Source organism: Dendrobates tinctorius, unplaced genomic scaffold (assembly GCF_039654945.1).
Source record: "Dendrobates tinctorius isolate UK_male_01 unplaced genomic scaffold, ASM3965494v1 ptg000032l, whole genome shotgun sequence".
Lineage (NCBI taxonomy): Eukaryota > Metazoa > Chordata > Amphibia > Anura > Dendrobatidae > Dendrobates > Dendrobates tinctorius.
In genome coordinates, this window is record NW_027361700.1 from 43,097,090 (window position 1) to 43,122,861 (window position 25,772).

The 25,772-nt window shown below is 44.8% G+C and overlaps 1 protein-coding gene across 1 annotated transcript in view; it reads right to left on the minus strand.

The window, feature by feature from the left end:
* The window catches only part of ITGA2B (integrin subunit alpha 2b), a 212,119-nt gene that overhangs the window by 37,407 nt on the left and 148,940 nt on the right, over positions 1-25,772 (minus strand). The window contains exons 25-28 of the mRNA XM_073572841.1: positions 15,626-15,731; positions 15,081-15,230; positions 14,658-14,813; positions 11,888-12,001 (exon numbers count right to left, since the gene is read on the minus strand). Coding sequence (XP_073428942.1) covers positions 11,888-12,001; positions 14,658-14,813; positions 15,081-15,230; positions 15,626-15,731 — 526 coding nt within the window. The remainder of the gene's footprint in view (positions 1-11,887; positions 12,002-14,657; positions 14,814-15,080; positions 15,231-15,625; positions 15,732-25,772) is intronic.

The following is a 25,772-nucleotide window of genomic DNA, read 5'->3' on the forward strand; positions in this document are numbered from 1 at the left end:
TCTCCGGGTTGAAAGACTCGTGTTTTTGCCGCTCGGCTGTATACCGTGCTTTGGGCATGTTGTGCGCGCTCTAAACACTCTTTAACTATTGGCATAACTGCTGCAATTCGGTCCTGCATAAGTGTTATGTGTTCAATTACACTGCGATAAGGAGTTACCTCTTGTTCCCAAGTCTCTTTGGCAATATCTAACAGGCCTCTAGGACACCGCCCATAAACCAACTCAAAAGGTGAAAAGCCTGTGGAGGATTGGGGTACCTCACGTATAGCGAACAGGAGGTATGGTAGTAGGGCATCCCAATCTCTCCCGTCCTTATCCACCACCCTTTTCAACATTCCCTTTAGGGTTTTGTTAAAGCGCTCCACCAAACCATCAGTCTGAGGGTGATATACTGAGGTACGCAAATGGGAGATTTTTAGCAGTTTACATAAATCCTTAAGTATACGAGACATAAAGGGGGTCCCTTGATCCGTAAGTATCTCTTTCGGAATGCCAGTGCGGGAAAACATATTAACCAGCTCCTTTGAAATTGATTTCGCATTGGCATTCCGCAAGGGCACTGCTTCGGGATAACGCGTGGCGTAATCCAATACTACCAAAATGTACTGATGACCCCTGGCAGATTTAACTAATGGACCGACTATATCCATTGCTATCCTCTCGAAGGGCACCTCTATTATTGGTAAGGGCACTAAGGGGCTTCTAAAGTGTGACATAGGTGCGGTCAATTGACACGTAGGACATGACCGACAGTACTGGGTCACGTCTCCCACTAGACCCGGCCAAAAGAAACGTTGCAGAATACGGTGTTTTGTCTTTTCTACCGCCAGGTGTCCTCCCAAGGGATGTTTATGTGCCAACTCCAAAACTACCTGGCGAAAGGACTTAGGTACCACTAGTTGTTCTACCACCACCCCTCGCACCTTGTCTATGTGATACAACATATCCTGCTGCACCGCCACGTGTGGGAACTCGTTTTGAGCCCCTGGGTACAATGGTCTTCCCTCGGAGACCTTTATGTTTTCCCACGCCCTTGCTAGAGTGGGATCCTGGTGCTGAGCGGTCCCGAACTTACCACGGGCCACCTCAAGGTCAGGCATTTCTAAAACATCCTCTAGCTGGTCTGCCTCGCCTGCATACACAGCCAGAGGAGAGTCCACAGATTCTAGTACTTCCTCTGAGATGAGTTCTCCGTCATCTTGCTGCAATGGTTCAGGGGCTAGCTCCGGAGCACCGTCTTCAACTAGAGGGTTCATGCCACTTTTGAAGTTCCACAAGTCCCAAAATAAGGGAAAGTCTCTCCCCAGGATTACACTGTGTCCCATAGACTTTATGACTGCCGCCTGATGTCTTTTCGTCCCTACTGGCGTGGCAAGAGTAACCCAGGCAGTGGGGTAGTTCTTAGTATCCCCATGGATGCAACTAATGCCCACGGTTAAGTTCGTTAGGGCGCTAGAGTCCACCAAACTGGCATGTACCAAAGTTACTTGACTGCCGGAATCCAAGACGGCATTCACACTATAACCGTCAACCTCGACATGGCACACGTGTTGTTCATTTCCCGTGAGGGTCTCCGCCACACAGACTGACTGCACATATAATGAAAGACGCCTCATAGCATTACAGTCCATTGGCTCTGTAGTCATTGGGCAGTTAGCTGCTACATGGCCAAGCCCGCGACATCGCCAACATTGTATAGGCCCTTGTCTCCTCGATGGAGTTCCCAGACGAGGTCTGCTGGCTTGATGTGAGCCCGTACCACCTCCATAGTCCTTTGTAGGTCTGCTACCCTTCATCGTGACGTTCTCTTCTTTTGAAGATGGAGTAGGTTTCGCAGGACTCTCCAGCGATTTCTTGGGGGGCCAGTGGGGTGCTAACGTCCCTTGGAGTAGGCTTTCAGAAGCATTGTAGCGTTCGACCATATTCACCAACTGGTCAGCGGTAGTTGGGTCACCCTGTCCAACCCACCTCTGGACCTTAGCGGGTAAGGACCGCAGGTACTTGTCTAGAACAACACGCTCCACCATCTGTGCGGACGTTAAAGCCTCCGGTTGCAGCCATTTTTTTACTAGATGGATGAGATCATGCATTTGTGAGCGGGCTGGCTGATGCTCCACAAAATTCCATAAATGCACCCTCTGTGCACGTACATACGTGTTTACTCCCAGCCTTGCCAGGATTTCGCCTTTGAGTTTGATATAGTCCATAGCATCCGCTCCACTCAGATCGTAATAGGCTTTTTGTGGATCTCCGCTCAGAAATGGAGCAACTACCTCAGCCCATCTGTCCAGTGGTAAGTGCTCACGTTCTGCAATACGTTCAAACACGGTGAGGTATGCTTCCACATCATCGTCTGCGGTCATTTTAAGCAAAGTCTTCTGTACGGCTTTCTGCGCACTAGCAGCGCTTTGTGCACGGTCTCCCTCATCTCGGGGTTGCCGAACCAAGGCCTGCTTTATTGCCTCCAACTGCTCTTGCTGCATCTGGTGTTGCTGCTCCAGAGCCTTCTGGAAGCAAGCATTAGTCTGCTGTTGCTGCACATTTGCTTGCAATAACTGCTTCACTAGTTCCTCCATATTACTGGACTCTGGGCTCTTCAAAAGCGCAGAAGCTTTCAGCCAGGACATACACAGCGTTTTCTCTGCAGTCACAGTCCAGCAGCCACAAGTGCCCGCATTCGAAACACCATTTGTGGGGAATAGATAGCTCAGCTGGGGATCTTTGCTTTGGCACAAGCGTGTGGCTATGAAGTCACTTCAGCAGACTAGCAATATGGACACGGCATCTTTATTGTGCACACTTGTTATCCAATGTTACACATGCCAAACATGAAATAAAACGTCTAAGGCCGTCTGGCCACTAACTAACAATAGCAGGCTAACTACAAAATAAACCTATATAACAGCAAACAAGTCCATGTTATCTTACTGTGTCAGCTCCCAGCTCAGCAGATGATAGACTGAGAGATCCCAGCTCCTCCTGATTATATCAGCTGGACCAGTCAGGAAACCAAAACCTGTATTGAATTAGTGGAGGGGGAACTACCAGTCCTTTCCATGCTGATCACTAAGGAAACCAGGACTGGATTACAGTGAAATAAACTGGCTTCATCATCAGTACAGGGAGACATATGAAATGAAACGGGGAGAAACATACCTGTTTTCTAGTACCTCTCCCCTTGGCACCTCACACAGTATATGATGAGCTCCACATAATGCTACAGTATATGATGAGCTCCACATAATGCTACAGTATATGTTGTTCCCCATGGATGAAGCTCCACTGTCTTATGGGCCCAAATAATGCTCCAAACATAATGGGCCCCATTTCTAATGCTCTAGTGTATAATGGGCCCTGTAAATGCTGCTCCAGTGTCTGATGTCCACCTTTGGAATGTTCCAGTGTATGGTGGGCCCCATCTATCATTCTCCAGAGTATAGTGCTCCCCAAAAATTGCTGCCCAACATTGAAAACAATCAAATAAGTCTCCTCGCTAGGGAATCCCTGTACTAGTCTGGACTCCTCGTCGTCCCCATCTTCCATCTCACTGCACAGTATTTCAACCTTGCAAGTGCTGCTATCCTGAGCAAGCAGGGGGGGCCCACTCGTTGGCGACGGCACTGGCACAGGGCCCCTGATAGTACGGTGGTGTGTCTGATGGCGGGTGGGCCGAATCTGCACTTTCATCTGCAGCTTCCTCTTTGTCACCGTGTAAGATGGAACTGTATATGGGAAGGGTAACCTGAGTTTCATCAGGGTCAGATTCAGGCCGTGTAGCGTGCGAGGGGAATGTAGTGGTCTGGGTCAATGTACCAGCAGATTCATCGAGCAGTGGCTGGGCATCAGTGCACTTGTGTCGCCCCCAGGAGTACGGTCGCCACAGTGGCATTACCTTCCTCCTAGGGAGTGTGATGTCATGCTTGGGAGCAACGAAGGATCTCTCTAGCAGGTTAACTGATTGGGCGGCGTTATTCCCACGAGTCATGACCCTCCAAACAGCGTTCATGAAGGCAAAGTGTTTGTTTTACGTGGGCAGTATGGTTGCAAAGCTGAACCTTAAAGGAATGTCCAGAAGGGCACCACCAGGAGTGGAGCCTACGGTTAAATTCGACTCCACCTGGGAAACCTCAACCATGCCAGCTACAGAAAAGATGCACACATTGCAAGCTTAATTCCGTTAACGAACGAGACTCCGTCATGCCCCGCGGTCCGAGTCCGGCTTACTAGAGGGACACGTGAGGCTCTGGCACATGAGATTGGCCAATAACTGGTGTGTCATGCCCTTACATGTCCGTGGCTGCATGTGCACTACACTGAAAAGGCCAGCGTTTGTCGCTTACAGGTGCAGATAACCCGCTGAACAACGTTAGTGATGGGGATCACTGATTACAATTATTACCCGCGAACGATGATTTCCCAGTAAGTGCAGGTCAACCGCAGTTCCGGAATTAGGCCTAACCGTCATTCCTGAAAAAATGAAAAACTTACGTGTGCAAACCACAGGTGCTGTAGCTTGCTTAACAGCTCGCCAGCCGTTCTCACGCCCAGTATGGATTACACGTGATTGCACAAAGGTGAGAAAGGGTACCGTATCCCCGGATAACATGTATGGATAGCGTACACATTCAAAATATATGTCTATACATCAGGAGGCAGGCTCAGACGGTGTCAGGCACAGTATGGATTTGACGGCCCAGACTACACAGCGGAGGAGCAGGGAGAGGTAAAGATTGCAAATGCTGGGGCCCTGCCCAAGCAAGGGGGGCCCACTCGTGGGCGTCGGTACTGGCACTGGGCCCCTCATAGTACGGCGGTGTGTCTGAAGGCGGGTGTGCACCACCACCGTCAGAGACACTTGATTACACTATGAGGGACCCTGTGCCAGTGCCCGCGCCCAAGAGTCGGCCTACCCACCTGTCCAGGGCAACGGCACTCGCACGGTGTCGTGCGCTAGGTGGTGACCCCGGCCATGGGGGGGGGAGGCAGCACAGTTAGGGAGTTTTAGAAAGTGGCATATGTTGATGTTGGACATTCAGCTGATGCAAAAGGTGAAATAGGTCAAGTCCCAGGAAGAGGTGGACCAAAGCAAGCCATTTTTCTGTCACCCTATGTGTCATCATGGGAAGGTGGGACAAAATCCTTGGAAACCCATGCATGGTTCATTTTAATGAAGGTTAGATCATCCACATTTTGGGTTGACAGACGGGTCCTTTTTTCTGTCAGGATTGATCCAGCTGCACTGAAGACTCTTTCCGATAGCACACTTGCAGCTGGGCAAGCGAGCTCCTGTATATTGTGCCAATTCAGGCCAGGTGTCCAGTTAAGCGGCCCAATAGTCAAAGGGGAATGACCGATTTACCAGAGTTGCTTGTTTATTAGCTAATATCAGGTCAAGGTTCTCCTGTGGCATGATGTTTTGTAATTTGCCTTTATAGCGTGGATCCAGGATGCTGGCCAACTAGTAGTCGTCATCGTTCATCATTTTGGCAATGCGGGGGTCCCTTTTTAGGATCTGCAAGGCATAATCTGACATGTGGGCCAATGTTCCCGGTGTCAATGATGCACTGCGAGTGCTGGTTGGAGGAGCACTTTCTGGCAAATCCACATCCCTCCAGTCACGCACAAACCCTGTACCAGACCTTGCCACGCCAACATTTTCACTTGCCCCACGAGATGCATCCTCCTCCCCTAAGTAATCATCCCCATCATCATCCTCCTCCTCCTCTTCATCCTCCACCTCGTCCAGGAGAGGTCCCTGAGCAGACAATGGCTGAATGTCATCAAGGATTCCCTCCTCGTCAACATTGGCTGCAGCCGCCTGCTCCTTAAGGTGCGTAAAAGTTTGCATGAGCAGACGCATAAGTGGGATGCTCATGCTTAGGATGGCGTCGGATGCGCTTACCAGCCGTGTGCATTCCTCAAAACACTGAAGGACTTTACAGAGGTCTTTCAGCTTCGACCACTGCACACCTGTCAACTCCATGTCTGCTCTCAAAGTGCCTGGCCGTGTATCCTCCCACAAATGCATTATGGCCTGCCTCTGCTCGCACAGCCGCTCCACCATGTGCAGGGTGGAGTTCCACCTTGTTGCAATGTCGATAATGAGGCGGTGGTTGGGAAGGTGGAGCAATCGCTGCAGCTTCTGCATACGAACGGAGTGTACAGGCGACCGGCGGATGTGCGCGCACAGTCTTCGCACCTTCTGGAGCAGGGCTGTTAACTCCGGATAATTTTTGAGGAAGCACTGCACCACCAGGTTCAAGGTGTGAGTCAAGCAAGGTATGTGGCTGAGTTTTGAAAGGGCTATGGCTGCCACAAAATTACGGCCGTTATCACTAACTACCTTGCCTGCCTCAAGATGTACACTGCCCAGCCATGACTCAGTTTGTCGCTTCAAGTACTCGGCCAGCACCTCGGCGGTGTGTCTGTCGCCCAAACACATCATCTGCAACACAGCCTGCTGACGCTTTCCACTAGCTGCTCGATAGGGGGACACCTCGTGTGCAACAGTGGCAGCTGCAGATGGAGTGCTCGTACGACTGCGCTCTGTGGCCGAGCTTTCGCTTCTGGAGGAGGAGGAGGAGGAGGAGGAGGAGGGTCGAACGCCTACAGCCAACTGTTTCCTATACCGTGGGCTAGGCAGCACTGTCCCACCACCGCTGTCCCCTGTGGACCCTGCATCCACCACATTAACCCAGTGCGCAGTGATGGACACATAACGGCCCTGGCCATGCCGACTGGACCATGCATCAGTTGTGAGGTGCACCTTTCCACTCACTGACTGCTTGAGTGCATGGACAATGCGGTCTTTTACATGATGGTGGAGGGCTGGGATGGCTTTGCGAGAGAAGAAGTGGCGACTGGGTAGGTCATAGCGTGGTACTGCATAGGCCATGAGTTCGCGGAAAGCTGCGCTTTCCACCAACCGATAGGGCATCATCTCAAATGAGATTAGTTTGGCAATGTGGGCGTTAAAACCCAGTGTACGCGGATGAGAGACTGAGTACTTTCTTGACCTACTCATAGTGTCTGGGAGGGTGAGCTGGACTTGAGAGCTGCATATGGTGGAAGTAGCGGTGGACAGGGTGGACTGAGAGAGGGTTGATGATGGTGATGGAGTTGGTGTTCTTTCTGATGGCCTAGATTCAGTATTTCGTTGATATAACAGTGGGATTCCCTGACTGCTGTGGCCTTGCAACGACACCTCAACATTTGCTGCTGTGCTAACCGGTAGGCTTACAGTGGGGGAAACAATGTAGCGTTGCTGACTACCTTCTTTGTGATCAGTTGCACATGTGGCACTTGAGGTTTGGTGTTGTGTCCACGCTTGCAAGTGCATGGTGGTTAAATGTCTAAGCAAGCAACTGGTATTCAAATTTTTCAGATTTTTCCCTCGGCTAAAGGTCTTTGCGCACTTCTTACAGATAACCTTGGCCTGATCATGAGGATTTTGTTCAAAAAAGTGCCACACTGCACTCTTCCTACTTTGGCAGACATTTTGCGGCCTAGCACGCTGTGATCTTTTGACCCTCTGGACAAGCTGTCCAGCAACTCTTTTGATTTTTGGAACCTGTCTTTGGAGTGCTCCGGGCCTGCCAGATAACAGCTGTTGCGATGTCGATGTCTGCTGTGGATGCTCCTCATCTGAGCTATTGGAAGCAGCACCCTCTTCCCCCAATGGATGCCAATCTGGGTCAACAACTGGGTCATCCATCACCTCCTCTTCAATGTCATGTGCACCTTCCTCTGTGTCACCGTATATGGTGGTATAGTGTGCGGGAAGGGGCACCTGAGTCTCATCAGGGTCAGAATCTGGCTCTATATATATATATATATATATATATATATATATATATATATATATCACCGCGCTGAAAATATGGGGCTGAGATATCGGCTGGTTGTATAGGCACTACTACAACCTCTACCAATAATTTAGTAAAATTATGGTAGTATTACCATGTACTGATGGTGGTGGTATAGCGTGCCAAGGGTTCAGAGAGCTGGACCTGCAGCAAGGCAGGATTTGTGCTGATATCAATTTATGGTATGCTGTGGACCCCTGGCTGACACGCTGATATGAAGCAAATGAGAGAAATTAATTTGTTAATTGAGCACTTACTTGTGTTTTCGGTGGTGATACACTAACAGAGGCTTTTCTCTATTGATAAGTATTTATTGTTTCTCAACCATTTTTATGAAATGGGCTGTTAGAAGGTGTACCTCTGACGCACATGTGCTATACTCAAGTGCTACTACAGGAGACCCAAACCTTAAAGGGAATCTATACAGAATGCTGTAGATAAGCCCCTGATGTCGGTGCCGGCAGCTCATATTCGAAAAAAAAGGGGTGACAGATTCCCTTTAAAATGGGCCGCGGCCCGCGTCACAGTGGGCCACTGCATTGTGCTTGCCCCCCAGGCTAAAATTTGCCAGCCAGCCCCTGAATTTAGACAATGACCCTAAGCACACAGCTAAAATAACAAATGAGTGGCTTCAGAACAACTCTGTAACCGTTCTTGACTGGCCCAGCCAGAGCCCTGACCTAAACCCAATTGAGCATCTCTGGAGAGACCTGAAAATGGCTATCCACCAACGTTCACAATCCAACCTGACAGAACTGGAGAGGTTCTGCAAGGAGGAATGGCAGAATATCCCCAAATCCAGGTATGAAAAACTTGTTGCAACATTCCCAAGAAGACTCATGGCTGTACTAGCTCAAAAGGGTGCTTCTACTCAATACTGAGCAAAGGGCCTGAATACTTATGACCATGTGATATTTCAGTTTTTATTTTTTAATAAATCTGCAAAAATGTATACATTTCTGTTTTTTCAGTCAAGATTAGGTGCAGAGTATACATTAATGATAAAAAACGAACGTTTTTGAATTTACCAAATGGCTGCAATGAAACAACGAGTGAAAAATTTAGAGGGGTCTGAATACTTTCCATACCCACTGTATATTACACTGTGTTCCAAATTATTATGCAAATGATATTTTTCTATGATTTTCCTAAATAGTCAGTACAAATGACAGTCATTCTAATAAAAGTCATCACCCGTTAGAGTATACATCAAATTTTATTGAAGAAACCTCCCAATGATAGCAGTATAATCTCCAAAATGAATAAAAACTCAAATTGCACTGTTCCAAATTATTAGGCACAGTAGAATTTCTAAACATTTGATCTGTTTTAAAGAGCTGAAAATGTTCATTTGTGGAATTTGCAGCATTAGGAGGTCACATTCACTGAACAAAAAAGCTATTTAACTCCAAAACATCCTAACAGGCCAAGTTACATGCTATCATTGGAACCCTTCTGTGACATCACCTTCACAATTCTTGCATCCATTGAATTTGGGAGTTTTTGGAGAGTTTCTGCTTGGATTTCTTTGCATGAAGTCGGAATAGCCTCCCAGAGTTGCTGTGTTGCTGTTTTGATGTGAGCTGCCTCCCTCATAGATCTTTTGCTTGATGATACTCCAAAGGTTCTCTACAGGGTTGAGGTCAGGGGAAGATGGTGGCCACACCATGAGTTTATCTCCTTTTATGCCTATAGCAGTCAATGACTCAGAGGTATTCTTTGCAGCATGAGATGGTGCATTGTCATGCATGAAGAGGATTTTGCTCCTGAAGGCACATTTCTGCTTTTTATACCATGGAAGACAGCTGTCAGTCAGAAACTCTATATACAGTACTTTGCAGAGGTCATTTTCACATCTTCAGGAACCTTAAAGAGCCCTACCAGCTGTTTCCCCATGATTCCGGCCCAAAACATGACTCCTCCTCCTTGCTGAAGTCGCAGCCTTGTTGGGACATAGTGGCCATCCACCAACAATCCATCTGGACCATCCAGGGTTGCTCGACACTCATCAGTAAAGAAGACTGTATGAAAAATAGTCTTCATGTATGTCTGGACCCACTGCTACAATTTCTGCTTGTGAACACTTTTTAGGGGTGGCCGAATAGTAGGTTTATGCACCACAGCAAGCCTTTGAAGGATCCTACACCATGAGGTTCGAGGGACTCCAGAGGCACCAGCAGCTTTAAATATCTGTTTGCTGGTTTGTAATGGCTTTTTAGCAGCTGCTCTCTTAATCCGATGAACTTGCCTGGCAGAAACCTTCCTCATTCTGCCTTTATCAGCACAAACATGTCTGTGCTCAGAATCAACCACAAATCTCTTAACAGTACGATGGTCGCGTTTACATTTTTGGGAAATATCTAATGTTTTCATCTCTTGACCAAGGCATTGCACTATTTGATGCTTTTCAGCAGCAGAGAGGTCCTTTTTCTTTCCTAAATTCCTTGAAACCTGTGCCCTGCTTAATAATGTGGAACATCATTCTTAAGTAGTTTTCCTTTAATTGGGCTCACCTGGTAAACTAATTATCACAGGAATTTGAGATTGATTTCAGTGATCCAAAGAGCCCTGATGCACAATACCATCTATGAGTTTATTTGAAAAACAAAAAATTACATCTTTATGACACTTAAATCCAATTTGCATAATAATTTGGAACGCAGTGTAAGAGAATAAAAACTTTGATTGGAGGAGGAGTGCTTCTTTAAGTGGATGCAAATGTAAAGTATTTTACCTAGGGTATAAAAGTTTATAAAAGACAAGTTATACACATACCATATTTTTCGGATTATAAGACACACTTCCCCCCCCCCAAATTTGAGGGGAAAATGGGGGTGCGTCTTATAATTCGAATATACCTTACCAGCTGCGGTAGAGTAGGGTCCCAGGGTCGCTGCTGGAGGAGGCAAGCGTGGCGCGTTGCTGCAGGCCGCAGAATGGGATGAGGGTGTGTTTTTGGAGATGTGACACTGCGGGTGTTCGGTGGTACGGGGACTCAGCCGACATTTTGTGAAAGCCCGGAGACCCCGTACTTCTATGGTTTACATTACGGTGGACTTTGGGAAAATGGCTGCCGGGGACAATGCATACACAGATAGAGATCTCGGCATGAAGATCTCGGGAGATGAGATCTCAGCGCCAAGATCTCCATCTGCACATGCGCTGCCCAGCAGCCATTTTCCACTGCAATGTAAACCATGGCAGGGGCTCCGGGCTTTCACAAAATGATGGCGGAACCCCTGCACCACCGAACACCCACAGCTTCACACATCCGAATACCCCTTTCTTCCAGTCTGGGGTCCGCAGCATTGTCCCTGTCCTGCCTCCACTAGCAGCGACCCTGGGACCCCGCTTCACCGCAGCCACGACTCCCCCTAAAGCAATAAGACGCATGGATTGTAAGAAGCACCACCATTTGATTAAAAAAAAAGTTTTTTTCCTATGTTGCGCCTCAAAATTCTTATAATCCGGTTAACCGCAAAATACAGTACTTTTTTGTTGCAACCTATTCAGCATGGTGCAATACTCCTGTGCCAGGATTGTACATTGGGAGTGGAGAATGTCTTGCATGGGTCCAATTGTTATTAATTAAACCCAAGTTTAACCTGTACTGCCAGTGTGATGAACACCTTGTTGAATAGTAAAGTTAATCTGCTGGAAAAGAACTGTGACTCTGAGATGTTTTGTGGAGCTCGGAAACGCAGAGCCAGAGTGACAGAACCTGAGAGGATCCTGGCATTGAATGTAAGTGAATTGCTGCGCACACTGCACATATGGCAGAAGGGACACTGTATTCTGTGGGGCGCCAGGGTGTGGGAATAGTAGAGCCTGTTGCCAAGACTAACACCCTGGCCGACTTACACATGTGTGCGCCACTGATCGCACACACAACACACTGACCCATTATAGCCAGTGTGCCAGTGTGCACATGGGTGTTTTTCCACACAGACCAGAACAGTGAATGCAAAGTAAAGGCAGCTCCAGCACCAGTTTTCGATGCGGACATCTAAATTCGGGCTTACCTTGAGGAAGCTTGAGACCCACAGAATAGAATCAAGTTTTAGCGTTGCTCTCTGTCCTCTCTCCATATCATGAATGACACATTTTATCTCCCAGCAAGAAGAATTCATGCAATTCTGAAACACAAAAAAAATTAAAACTCCACAAATTGTCCACATGTATAAGGCTGTGTGCCCACGTTGCGTTTTTTATGCGTTTCCGCCAGGGTCGGACCGGCCATTTGGCAATTCTGGCAAATGCCAGAAGGGCCAATCTGGTCATGGGCTGCTTTGGCTGCTACCTTGTTAACAGAATTGGTGTTCTCAAGACACCCATACTGTTAAGAGTTGTGACGAAGCACAAAGTCACCAAAAATCCATCACTTATCCCAGCAGGTCACGGGAATCATTAATAATATTGGTAATGTAGTAAATCTTGGTTTCCTCCATCATCTGGTGTTTGGGGATGGGAATAACATGGGCCTGTGTGATTTCAAATGCCAGGGCTGAATTTCAGTCCCAGTCTGTACCTGGTTTCCGCCGCGTTTTTGCCACAGCGGAAACGCTTAAAAAACGCTAATTAAACGCATCCCCATGCAATCCTATGGGATTCTGTAGTTGCTGTGCCCATGCTGTGGAATTTACTGCTGCGGAATCACATAGCGGTAAAATCCGCAGCAAGTCCATTATTTCTGCGGAATCACGGTGATTCCGCCACTATAGAATTGCATTGAAACGCTCACTTTATGCATGTGGCTGTGCCCACCATGCGTAAAGTGAGCGCTTCATGTGCGGATGGTATCCAGGGTCTGGAGGAGAGGAGACTCTCCTCCATGCCCTGGGTACCATATTCCTGCAAAAAATAGAATTAAATATACTTACCCTCCGTCGGCCCCCGGAGTCCTCCCGCCTCTCAGTCACGCTGCCAGCATCTTCCGTTCCCAGGGATGCATTGCACGAATGACCTCTGATGACGTAGTGGTCTCCCGTGATGCTTCAGCTACATGCACTTTAAAATTATTGTGTATACTATCTAGTTCTTCTGGGGTATTTTTTTGGTATCCATTCTAAGTCCCTTGCTGGGACTTTTATATATTTAATCTACTTTTCATATCTGGGTCTGTATGACAGCAATTATTTGCAACTGTATTAGTTATAAATTCATGCAACATTGATGTGACATAGCAGCTGTTTTTTGATCTCTCCCAGAATTGTCTAATTAGTATCCCAGTGGTGAATGTTGGACCACCTGTAGCAGTTCCTATATATATATACACATATATATCTTTTGTGCTGTTCAGGGGAGATTTTCAGGTGTGGGGTTATCATTGCCTTTATTATAGGGCATGATTTTAAACAGGATTTCTCTTTTTTAATGTTTTTAATATCATGTGTTTTTTTTGCTGTTGTATCATAGCTGTTTAATAAAGTGTCATGTTTTTTATACATGTTTGAGGTGCTCCTTGATTATGGGCGTGATCTTTTTCTTGTTCTTGGATTCCATGTTCTTTACATGCCCTTACTGAGCCCTCCTGTCTTTTTGGAATATATTAAGTGGTGCCCTCCATCCCTTTTGTCTATTGTCATCAGAGGTCATTGTCGCAAAGTCATCCTTGGGAATGGAAGTTGCCGGCAGCGCCAATGAGGGGCGGGCGACTCCGGGGGCCGACGGAGGGTAAGTATATCCCTATTTTTTAATTATTTTTAACATTCTATCTTTTACATAGGCAGCATCAATAGTAAAAAGTTGGTCACACTTGTCAAGCACTATGCTTGACAAGTGTGACCAACCTGTCAATCACTTTTCCAAGCGATGCTTCAAATCGCTTGGAAAAGCGCAAGCATTCTGCAAGCTAAAAACGTTTGTGGTTTGCGGGAAAACGCATGCGAATTCCGCATGCGTTTTATCCGCGGCAGGGAGTTGCGGAAATGCTGCGGACATTTCTGCAGCATTTTTGCAACGTGGGCACATAGCCTTAGTCTTAAACAGTTTCAGCAAATAAAGGTTATTCCACATATAGTCATGCAGTTTTCTTTCTATACAAATTGCTCATGGTTTTACAGATCTCTCTTTGCTGTCCTCCATTAAATATTTTCAGGGGATAGAAGTTATTCCAAGTCCAGTGATGGCCACACAGGAACTCAGTCTACTAGAATTTATAGTTCTCTCTCTACTGTAATGAGGAGAGGAAAGATGTCCAACCACTGCACGACTACTTGAATGACGGTAACCAGAGACCCGGAAAATGGATTGGAACTGGTACATTGAAGACTTTAACAACTCATTATACAAACCATAGCTTTATTTGCTAAAACCATAAAAACCCTTTAATATTTAATATTTACCTATCTGACATGAGCCATTTCCTACAGAGACAGCAGATGCTCAGTGACAACCATTAATGGCAGCCCTTACCATGACATTATGGGTTGTCACTAAAGATTAGTGAATTCATTTGATGAAATTTGAATTAGCTTTAAATTACATTTTTTGCCAAAAAATTCAGATTCATTATATTTAGAATTTACTTACAGATTTGATTCCCTCCAATCAAACAAAATGGCGACCCACATATGGGGCGTGACCCACATCATAGATGCCAATGTCGTGCCTGTAGACTATTCAGTGTGGGACGTGCTAGAGGCCTAAAAGTCATCACCGGAAAACCACAGGGAGTGAGCAGAGAATCGGGTGAAGGATGAACTTGGGCAGTGGGGTGGGTGAGGAATGACCCTGTAAGGTAAACTGAACTATACCTGGTGATATACTAGAATGATCATCCTTGGTACATACCAGCAGAATGGGTAGTTTAGGGTGGAGAACATCTTCTGCAGTGGTTTTGTTTCCATTTTCTGTCATTACAACATCCTGATCACCTCTTGGCAATTCTCTCCTATTCACTCTATGACTGTCTGCCTTGCTGACAGGGGCCTCAGTTGGCTGCATAAGCTAAATATAAAAAAAACAAATCCTATAACAAAGATTATAATCACAGATTTATCTACAAAATATTTGGCTTCAGAACAAGTTAGCAAATCCACTGGAGCAATAGTGAATTTGAAAGATAATCTGCAGTCACGGACACAGGATGGAGACAGATTTTCATTAATGTAAGAACAATCAGAAACCAAGCTAGAGAGACGGCGTATCCTTTGGGAAAGAAATATGGAGCAGAGACAAGTGTTGGCATGTGATAAGATGGCGGGATCCACTGACCTGCAGAGCATTTATAAGTGGCATGGGAGAACATTTCATGTTGTCATCTATCATTAGACTGAATGGGTACAGAAACAGCTCGCCTTCGTAGTCCTTAGGGCTTTGAATGACTAGTTGAACGTGGACAGTGCCTGGCCCACCATTGTGCAGCTACAGAAGAACATAAAATAGATAATAGTGTAACAGACAGCATACAATGATGCCTGATATTCTAAAAGGGGATTTTTTTTATTAAGTCGACCACCCTCGTGGATTCGGAATCCAATCTATGAGCCAGAAGGAAGAGACTCAGAAACACTCTTGTGTGCCTAGCCTATGCAACCATTACGTGGTCAACTAATTATGATGTAATTCTACAGATCTGGCTTATTCCAACGAGGTTCATTGTGTGATACAACATTGTCATACGTAGAAAAAATTCACAGAAGTTTCTGTGGCCTCAGCAGCACCACAAATTTTCCATTGACTTGTCAGAAAATAAGCCACATTTCTGCTATGTATCTGTTCATGCGCGAAGTCAAGTCCAAATACAGGAAAATGTTTACCTCATAGATCTGAGTCACCATTTCTCCTCTATCACTGGGGTTTGTCGAATCCTCTTTTAGCTCCCAGTTGGGTAATGGGAGAATGACTTCTGCGGGGTGAATGCTCCTATTTCAAAGGAAAGGAAAGAAAACATTTTGCAATTGTCACACTGGCTACCAGGCCTAGTATTAGACTCCAACTTTCTGTTTTACACATGGACATTGGCAGCAAGAAATTAAAAAAAAAATCTGTTTGGATAGAATTATATAACCTACAGAATTGGCAGCAAACCAGTGGGCCAGTGGAGTGACAGATGTAAAGAAATGGTGGTCATCATCAGCACATGCCAAAAAAAAAAAAAGTGTGACCACACATGTATAAAAGTAACAATTTTATTGGTTAAAAGCATAAAATATAAAGATAAAAGTGGGTGATAACATTACAGTTTAAAAGGAAGTATAGCGAAGCACCTTACATACAAAAACAATAGGGAAGTAGGACGGTTATTATTTTTTAACAATCATTTTACAATAATTAAGGAAACTAATTGGAGTACCGTTATTACAAATGTATACGCTCCTTATGTTTTTAATCCGTCTTTAGAAGTTTTTTCATCTAATTTAGCCAATATAATATAATTGCTCTGGCGGCGCACTTGTTTTGATCATACACATGGATGTACTATATGCACTTTGTGATAATTTATACACTTTATTTATACATGTGTGATATATCGGTTCTGACTGTCCAGTAACACCTTGTTTAACCCGTGCGGTTTGCGGATTCCTGCACTCCATTGGCCACTCCCCCCTTTTTGTATCTGGATTTGTCCTAATAAAAACCATTGATTTTACCTTGGATTTTGTGGTCGCCTTTTTTTTGGAGCTATTGCTCAGTTTATTCTTGTAATTGCGACTGTCCATATTGTTCCTCTATTTATGTCTGCCAATATTTGCTATGCTGACATTTGAATGTTTAAAATGCAGACACTTCTCATTGGCACTTTAATGTAGGTATAATACAAGCAAAAAGAGAGCCAGAGGCGGAGAAAGATAGCTGTAACAAATATATAAGCTGGGCAAAGTGTTAGTTAATATGGATCAGTATTGGAAAACGTAAGACAGAAGTGCATAACTCCAGTCCTCAAGAGCCTTGCAGCGCTGGTGACCTGTGTTCAAATCCCACCAAGGACAACATCTGCAAGGAGGTTGTATGTTCTCCCCGTGTTTGGGTGGGTTTCCTCCAGGTTTTCTGGTTTCCTCCCACATTCCAAAGACATACTGATAGGGAATTTAGATTGTGAGCCCCATCGGGGACAGTGCAAATAATGTGTGTAAAGGGCTGTGACATAAATGGCGCTATATAAAGAAGTAAAAATAAATAAAAATAAGGTGATAATTTAATTATCTGCACAAGTGATTATTCCAACACCTTGTGCAATGCTAAATAAATCCTGAAAACATGCACTGTTGAGGACTGGAGTTGTGCATCCCTGCTCTAAGATATGATAATTGTGGTCTCTGAGTGATACAAACCCTAGTTATATCCGTATACATTTGTAAAATAACTATTATATGTTGCAAGTATGTATAACCTTGCAGTGCCTGACCCGCGTTTCGCTGTCACTTCTTCAAGGGGAAGCATAGAAATGGAGGCATAGCAGGAGTTTTATAGTCACTGCAGTCTCATGGGTTAAGGTAGCATATGGACAGATTATACTTATTCCAAACAAAAGGAGAAAAGAATATATATCCACCCTAAAAAATTTTTATCATTATTTATTTAAGTAGACACACTAGAATCATATACCTGAAAGAAACTACTTAAAAATCAAACTTTTTCATAATGCTCTTCAAATAAACAATTTTTATTAATTATAGACACCAACAAGAGATTTTTTTTAAAAATTGTTAAAATACAATAGAGGAAACAGGTCAACACACACTATAAGAATGTAATAAATCGTGACCCAGGCTATATGATATCTCTAAGAGGTTAGGGAACAAATAACATTACTATCTGTGAAAAAGTGCAGTGCTCATGTGCAATCTATTGCTAATATACTTCATCTATACTAATGGAGATATCATATATCAAGTGACACAATATTATCATTATATATTAGAGACTCTATAAAGTGCATAGTGCATTTTTCATGTTTTGAAAGTAAATTTAAGCCATAAAGATAAGGGGTTAAGTAAACTACCAACCTGGATTCATGCTGTGCATGTGAACGCTGTGGCCTCTCACTCCACAGCGTTCACATGAACTATGCACTTTATAGAGTCTCTAATATATAATGATAATATTGTGTCACTTGATATATTATATGATATCTCCATTAGTGTAGATGAAGTATATTAGCAATAGATTGCACATGAGCACTGCACTTTTTCACAGATGGTAATGTTATTTGTTCCCTAACCTCTTAGAGATATCATATAGCCTGGGTCATGATTTATTACATTCTTATAGTGTGTGTTGACCTGTTTCCTCTATTGTATTGTAACAATTTTTAAAAAAATCTCTTGTTGGTGTCTATAATTAATAAAAATTGTTTATTTGAAGAGCATTATGAAAAAGTCTGATTTTTAAGTAGTTTCTTTCGGGTATAGCATATGGACAGATGCATACACCTATCTATTGTAACGCACGTGGTAGTGGAAGCACTGTGATGTGGACCGAGAAGAGCCTGAAGGGGTGGGACTAAACCACCTGACTCTTTGCTAGTGCCCCTGATGGTGTGGCTAGATTCGGCTCCAGATGGACAAAAGGTTCTACTAAAAGACACACAGCAGTTGACCCCCAAAGGGGTAGGAAGCTTGAACAACCAGGAATGGGTGGACATGGCAGGTACAGGCAGGCACAGCTGACATGCAGGAAGACACGGCAAGGGCTAGCAGGCAGAGCTGGTATACAGGAAGGCACGGCAGGTGCTGGTGTGCACAGCTGGTATACAGGAAAGCACTGCAAGTACAGGCAGATAGGACTGTTATACAGGAAGACAGCAGGTGCTGGCAGGAACAGGTGGGTACAGAGGTAGGGGACCTGATAACTTGCAAGCATGTATAAAACTGACAGAACACATTGCTCAGTCACCTCCCAACAGGTGGAGGTGCCTTAAATAATAAGTGTCTCATAGCCATTGGCTGAGGACACTTTAGAACAGTGCGTGCTGTCTCTTTAAGAAACAGAGAGCACAAGTGCACGCACAAGCGCAGTGCCTGGGGAATCTGTCAGACGTGCACAGACCCTGGGAGACTGCAGAAGCAGGAGAAAGTGCGGATCAATGGCCAGGGAGGCACTATATCAATGCAATAGGAAATAGATACCCATGCAGAACTGTCATTCCTGAGTATAATCCAGGTGATGGGAGTGAAAAATGCCATTCCCCTGTGCTCAGGGATGGTCATATTTCTAAAATATCTGTGGTGGAACACAATTATAGAATTATAACCTGGTCATGCTCTAATCTGCGCAAAAGCCATTGTGAAGACAGGGGCGGATGGATGAGTTGTGACTATCACCTATTGTGAAGGGAGGATCTTGTGTTATCTACTGTGTATACAGGTGTCATCTGTCATTATAATCCTGCCTGTGATGATAATGAAACTGCTGAAACGTCTTCTGTACAGAATAGGGAGTGCAAGGTTAGGATTAACCAATTTGCCAGTGTGAAAAATATTTTTTTTTATTTAGGCCACATGAAAAATGCTTAAAAAAAATCATAATAAAAAAAAAAACAAAAAAAAAAAACCTCTTTTAAGAGATCCCAATGTGTGACTAAAGGGCATTGCATGAGATCATAAGAAAGAGTGGTTTACTATTTTTTTCTACAGACAGCTCAGATCCATTCACATAAATGATATCGAGCTGTAACAATATTGAGAGGGAGCAGTGCTATTTCTAGGATCAAAAGACGAGCCTTTTTTAAACTAAAGCAAACTCTTTGAGTGTCCCTACTGTATTGTGCATTAAAGGGGTTGTTCCCTTTCAAATAATGTTGGCTACAGATTGTAAAAAAAAACCAACAACAATATGTTCTTTACTCACCTTCCCCCAGGTCAATCAGTGAGTTTCGCCACTGCTCCCTGCATCTGGAGTTGGTTGCGGTACTGACATCACATCAACAGTTCAGCAGACAATCAATCAGTGAGTTCAGCAGCTTTTAAGGGGGAGTTCAGTCTACAGTATCCCCTTACCTAATTGAATGCCACTTTGTCAACAGGATGTCAGCGCCACAGTCATTGCAGACACCGGGAGCTGAGGTGGAGACTAAATGGTGGACAAGGGGAATTTGTGCATATTGCGGTTTTTTACTTTTTAACCACGTTGCCCCCCAAGGCTAGTTTGCATGTTAATGACCGGGCCAATTTCTACAATTCTGACCACTGTTCCATTATGAAGTAATAACTCTGGAACGCTTCCATGGATCCCAGTGATTCTGACGTTATTTTTTCGTGACATATTGTACTTCATGAAAGTGGTAAAATTTCTTTGATATGTCTTGCTTTTAATTGTGAAAAAAATGGAAATTTTGAAAATTTTGAAAATTTTGCAATTTTCCAAACTTAAATTTTCATGCCCTTAAATCACAGAGATATTTCACACAAAATAGTTAATAAATAACATTTCTCACATGTTTACTTTACTTCAGCACAATTTTGGAACCAAAATTTTTTTTTGTTTAAGAAGTTATAAGGGTTAAAAGTTGACCAGCAATTTCTCATTTTTACAACACCATTTGTTTTTAGGGACCACATCATATTTGAAGTCACTTTGAGGGGTCTATATGATAGACAATACCCAAAAGTGACACCATTCTAAAAACTGCACCCCTCAAGGTGCTCAAAATCACATTCATGAAGTTTATTAACCCTTCAGGTTCTTCACAGGAATTTTTGGAATGTTTAAAAAAAATGAACATTTAACTTTTTTTCACAAAAAACGTACGTCAGATCCATTTTTTTTTATTTTACCAAGGGTAACAGGAGAAATTGGACCCCAAAAGTTGTTGTCCAATTTGTCCTGAGTACGCTGATACCCCATATGTGGGGATGAACCATTGTTTGGGCGCATGGCAGGGCTCGGAAGGGAAGGAGCACGTTTGACTTTTTCAAACTAAAATTGGTTGGAATTGAGATTGGACGCCATGTCGCATTTGGTGAGCCCCTAATGTGCCTAAACAGTGGAAATCCCCCATAAGTGACCCCATTTTGGAAACTAGACCTCCTAAGGAACTTATCTAGATGTTTGGTGAGCACTTTGAACCCCCAAGTGCTTCACAGAAGTTTATAACGTAGAGTCATAAAAATATAAAATCATATTTTTTTCACAAAAATTATCTTTTTGCCCCCAATTTTTTATTTTCTCAAGGGTAACAGGATAAATTGGACCCCAAAAGTTGTTGTCCAATTTGTCCCGAGTACGAAAATACCCTATATGTGGGGGTAAATCACTGTCTGGGCGCACATCGGAGCTCGGAAGGGAAGGAGCACAGTTTGACTGTTTCAATGCAGAATTGGCTGGAATTGAGATCAGACACCATGTCGCCTTTGGAGAGCCCCTGATGTGCCTAAACAGTGGAAACCCCCAAATTCTAACTCCAACCCTAACCCCAACACACCCCTAACCCTAATCCCAACTCTAACCCTAATCCCAACCATAATCCAAACCCTAACTCTAACTTTAGCCACAACCCTAACCCTAACTTTAGCCCCAACCCTAACCCTAACTTTAGCCCCAACAATATCCCTAACTTTAGCCCCAACCCTAACCCTAACTTTAGCTCCAACTCTAACCTTAACTTTAGCCCCAACAATAACCCTAACTAGCCCCAACCCTAATCCTAACTTTAATTCCAACCCTAACCCTATCTCCAACCCTAACCCTAAATTTAGCCCCAACAATAACCTTAACTTTAGCCCCAACCCTAACCCTAAACCTCATGGGAAAATGGAAATAAATACATTTTTTTATTTTATTATTTTTCCCTAACTAAGGGGGTGATAAAGGGGGGTTTGATTTACTATTTATAGCGGGTTTTTATAGAGAGTTTTTATGTTTGGTTGCTGTCACACGCTAAAAGACGCTTTTTATTGCAAAAAATAGTTTTTGCATCACTACATTTGAGAGTTATAATTTTTCCATATTTTGGCCCACAGAGTCATGTGAGGTCTTGTTTTTTGCGGGACAAGCTGACGTTTTTATTGGTAGCATTTTTAGGCACATGACATTTTTTGATCGCTTTTATTACGATTTTTGGGAGGCAGAATGAACAAAAAACAGCAATTCATGAGTTTCTTTTGGGTGGGGCATTTATACCGTTCCGCGTGTGGTAAAATTGATAAAGCAGTTTTATTCTTCGGGTTAGTGTGATTACAGTGATACCTCAGTTTTTTTTAATGTTTTGGCGCTTTTATACAATAAAAACTATTTTATATAAAAAATAATTATTTTTGCATCGCTTTATTCTTGAGAGCTATAACTTTTTAATTTTTTCACTGATGATGCTGTATGGTGGCTCGTTTTTTGCAGGACAAGATGATAATCAGCTGACACCCGGCCGCGATCAGCTGCGCTCCCCCCCCTGAGCGCGGCTGATCGCGTAAGACATACTATCCCGTCCATGGGCATTAAGTCCCTTTCAGGATCCTGTCAGCGCTGGCGGACTGCAGTGGCTCAACAGGGAAACTCACCCAGACTACGGGAGGACCCGGGGTCTGATACTGCAGGGAAAATTCAGACAACAGGACCTGCGACACTGAAAGTAGTTAGCAGTACAAGGACCTACGATCATGTGACCACAGGGGGTGTGGCTTAGCATCCTGCTGCAGGAGAGGGCTGTAGGGTTCTATTACAGGAATCCTGGAGTAAAGGCTAGGGAAACTCAGGTCAGACAAACGGGTCATACATGGAGAGGGCGGCGCGGTACCAGAGGGACAAGTAGAGAATAGTCAAGACATAAGCAATGAATCATACACAGAGATAGCAACGCAGTACAAGGGAGGCAGTCAGAGAGTAGTCAGATCCAAGGCAAAAGAGTCATACACGGAGATAGCAGAGCAGTACAAAAGGAACAGGCAGAACTCGTAACAGGGACAGAACCGGATCAAAACCAAGAAAGCATAAAGTATCACAGTCACAAAGCACACTAGGGTCACACACTCGGCGAAGGGTCTGAGTATAAGCGACAAGGAGTGAGCCCACAATGAGGCTATAAAAAGCCTCCCAGAATCCCAGAGTGAGGCTGTCCAGATTAACCTCTAAACTACCTGATCCCATGAACTCAGCAGATCATGACAGTCCCAGGTTACTCGGACTGGATAGTACATCACATGTCAGAAAGGAGTTAACAGACTACAGTCTGGGCCAAACATTAGCTGAAAGCGAGAAATATAACTTAGAATAAAAACAATGAATAGATACACTTTAGTAAGTAAACAAATAGAGCAGAGGCGTGTGCCCCAATCGCAGCCGGCAGGCTCCTGCATTTGGGCCGCAAAATGTGGCAGTCCGAGATGTCTCACAAGGCGGCTGCATTTTGGCACCTTCTAGACTGACGTTCTCTTGACAGCCGGCTTACAGAAGGTGCAGCGTGTCGTCTTCTAGACGTGAGTACAACTGAAGCTCTGTCTGCCAGGTCAGAGCGACATCATCAGCATAATCAGGTCATGTGATCACGCTGTTGATATCACTCACCGAAGTGCAGAAGGGTGGAGAACATTGGTGATCCACACTAGTGGAGCTGAAGACACCAAAGATTAAATGTAACGGGGGATGATTTAGGGTGTGGGAGATTTACTGTGTGTGTGTGTGGGGGGGAGATTTACTGTGGTGGGGAAATTTACTGTGTGTAGAGCGATTTACTGTGGTGGGGAGAGATTTACTGTGTGGGGGGATTTACTGTGTAGGGGGAAATCTACTGTGTATGGGGGAGATGTACTGTGTGTGGGAGAGATTCACTGTGTGTGTGGGGGGAGATTTATTGTGGTGAATGAGATTTACTGTAGTGTAACAGGAAGATTTGAGAACACAAGTGTGGGGAGCAAGAAAGGAACAGGTGCAGACACAATATGGGGAGCGGGAGAAATTTAAAGACACAATATGAGGAGCAAGGGGAGAGATGGGGACATGTATGAGGAAACATTATGGGGGATGTGTGCAGACAGTATGGTGAATGGGGAGATGAGTGCAGACACAGTATGGTGAGTGAGGGAATGGGTGTGGACACAGTATGATAAGTGGGGGTGGGTACGGACACAGTATGGGGAGCAATGGTGATGGGATGGGTGTGGACACAGTATGGGGAGTCGGGGGATGTGTGAGGAGGCAGTTTGGAGAGTGAGAGGCTAAATGTATGAGGAGGGAGGAGGAATGTGTGAGAAGACTATTGAGGGGAATAGTGTGAGGAGAAAATATGGGGAGAGAAAAGTGTGTGTGGGCACAGAATAAAGACTAAGTAGTGTGTGGTGTTATGAGCTCATTTTCTGCTCCACCAGTTGAGAGTTCTCCTTCCGTTCTCCCTCTGGTGGTGACAGGAGGTAGTGAGGTTGGTTTAATTGGTAGTGATCTGCCACCTGATGAGGAAGATAACAATTGGATCTCTGGAGTATAGGACTGCATATAAGACAGCCGACGCACTATTCTGTTGCTGGTGATTTAGTCTGCTTCTCAGGTCTTGGACTCAGCTCTGTTCCAGCCTTCTCAAGTTAAGTTTGTTTTTGCTAATGTTCACACTTGCTCTTGTTGGTCGATTCAGTTTTTTGTGTGGTGAGCCAGCCCGGCTGGGCTGTGCTGAATTTCCACTCTTATTTATCTGTATTTGCCAATTTGCCTTTTTTGTCCCTTTTTAGATTGGCCTCTTTTTGCTCTGTCTCAGAATATTTCAGAGTGCTGATATAGTGGGAGAAGTCTAGTGACTTCAGGGTTAATTTTGCTATCAGTTGTGTTGGACATTATTTTTGGTTGGGTTTTTGGCAGATTGCAGACAGTGTCTTTCATTTACTGTCCTTTCTAGTTAGTCGGGCCCCATCGTTTGCTTAGCCTATTTTCCTGCCTTTGTGTGTGTTTTCATCTTGATTCACCGTCAATACATGTGGGGGGCTGTCTTTCCTTTGGGGTCTGCTCTGGGGCAGTTAGGAACGCTCCTCGACTGCTGCTAGTTGCGTGGTTAGAATCAGGGATTTGCAGTCTGCATAGTTACCAACCTCTCTGGTTTTCTGAGACTTAGCTTGTGTTGTTTTTTTTTCTCGGCGACCCATTCACAACAGTGTAGCATGGGAAAAAGTGTAAGTGCACAGCCAGGAAGGGACAGTAAGCAAAGGAAGTGGAGTGTGGTGAGGGGGCATAGTATAGAAACAAGGCCCTAGAGGGGGGACACAGTGTGAGAGGATAGTGGGAAGAGGATGCCAAGTATGGAAAGGAGAAGGCAGTGTGGAGAGCATGTACCATAACAGGGACTGTTAGGCATCTGGTTTCTGCGTCTGCTCTGCAGGAATCCAGGGCCTTACATTCTGCAGTCTCCTGCTGTCCATCTACTGCAGAGAAGATTACTTTGCAGCAGACCGCTCCAGAGACTAAGTTCCTCTGTGCTCCTACTGAGCATGCTCATGAGACGATCTCCCATTGGAGATCGGGAGTCATGTGCTCAGGTCCTGCTCCAGATCTCATTGGTCCATCTCGGAGATCTGGAGGCTTCCTGAAGGTCCCGTCTGCTATAAAAAGCGCGCATGGCGGAACGTATAGTATAGACTATATTTGCTATGTGTGAATGGTGACGGATGTATGATTCTGGTGACTGACTCATTTGAAACCCCTTCCCTCTGATATTACGCATGGTGATAGGGAATTAGTTTAGCAGTCAGCGCCAGTCAGTGGCAAGCCTTAAGCCCCTGTGCACACCGCACCGCTACGCTAGCATCTGACATTGCGCTTTCTATCTGGCTTTGTCGTCGAGCGGAAGTATCCTACGCCGTGCTGCAGTTGCAGCCCTTCTTGGCGTTCGCAGCAGCGACGCCGCACACACGGTAGGTCTAGAGGGACGCAGCTCCTCTGTCTTGGGTCCTGCTCCTGTGACCAGATACCGTGTGTGCATTTACCTGTAGCTTGCGTCTCTAACAGGTTCAGCGTTTTGTATGCTATCTGAAGCCTGTGTCACTAACAGGT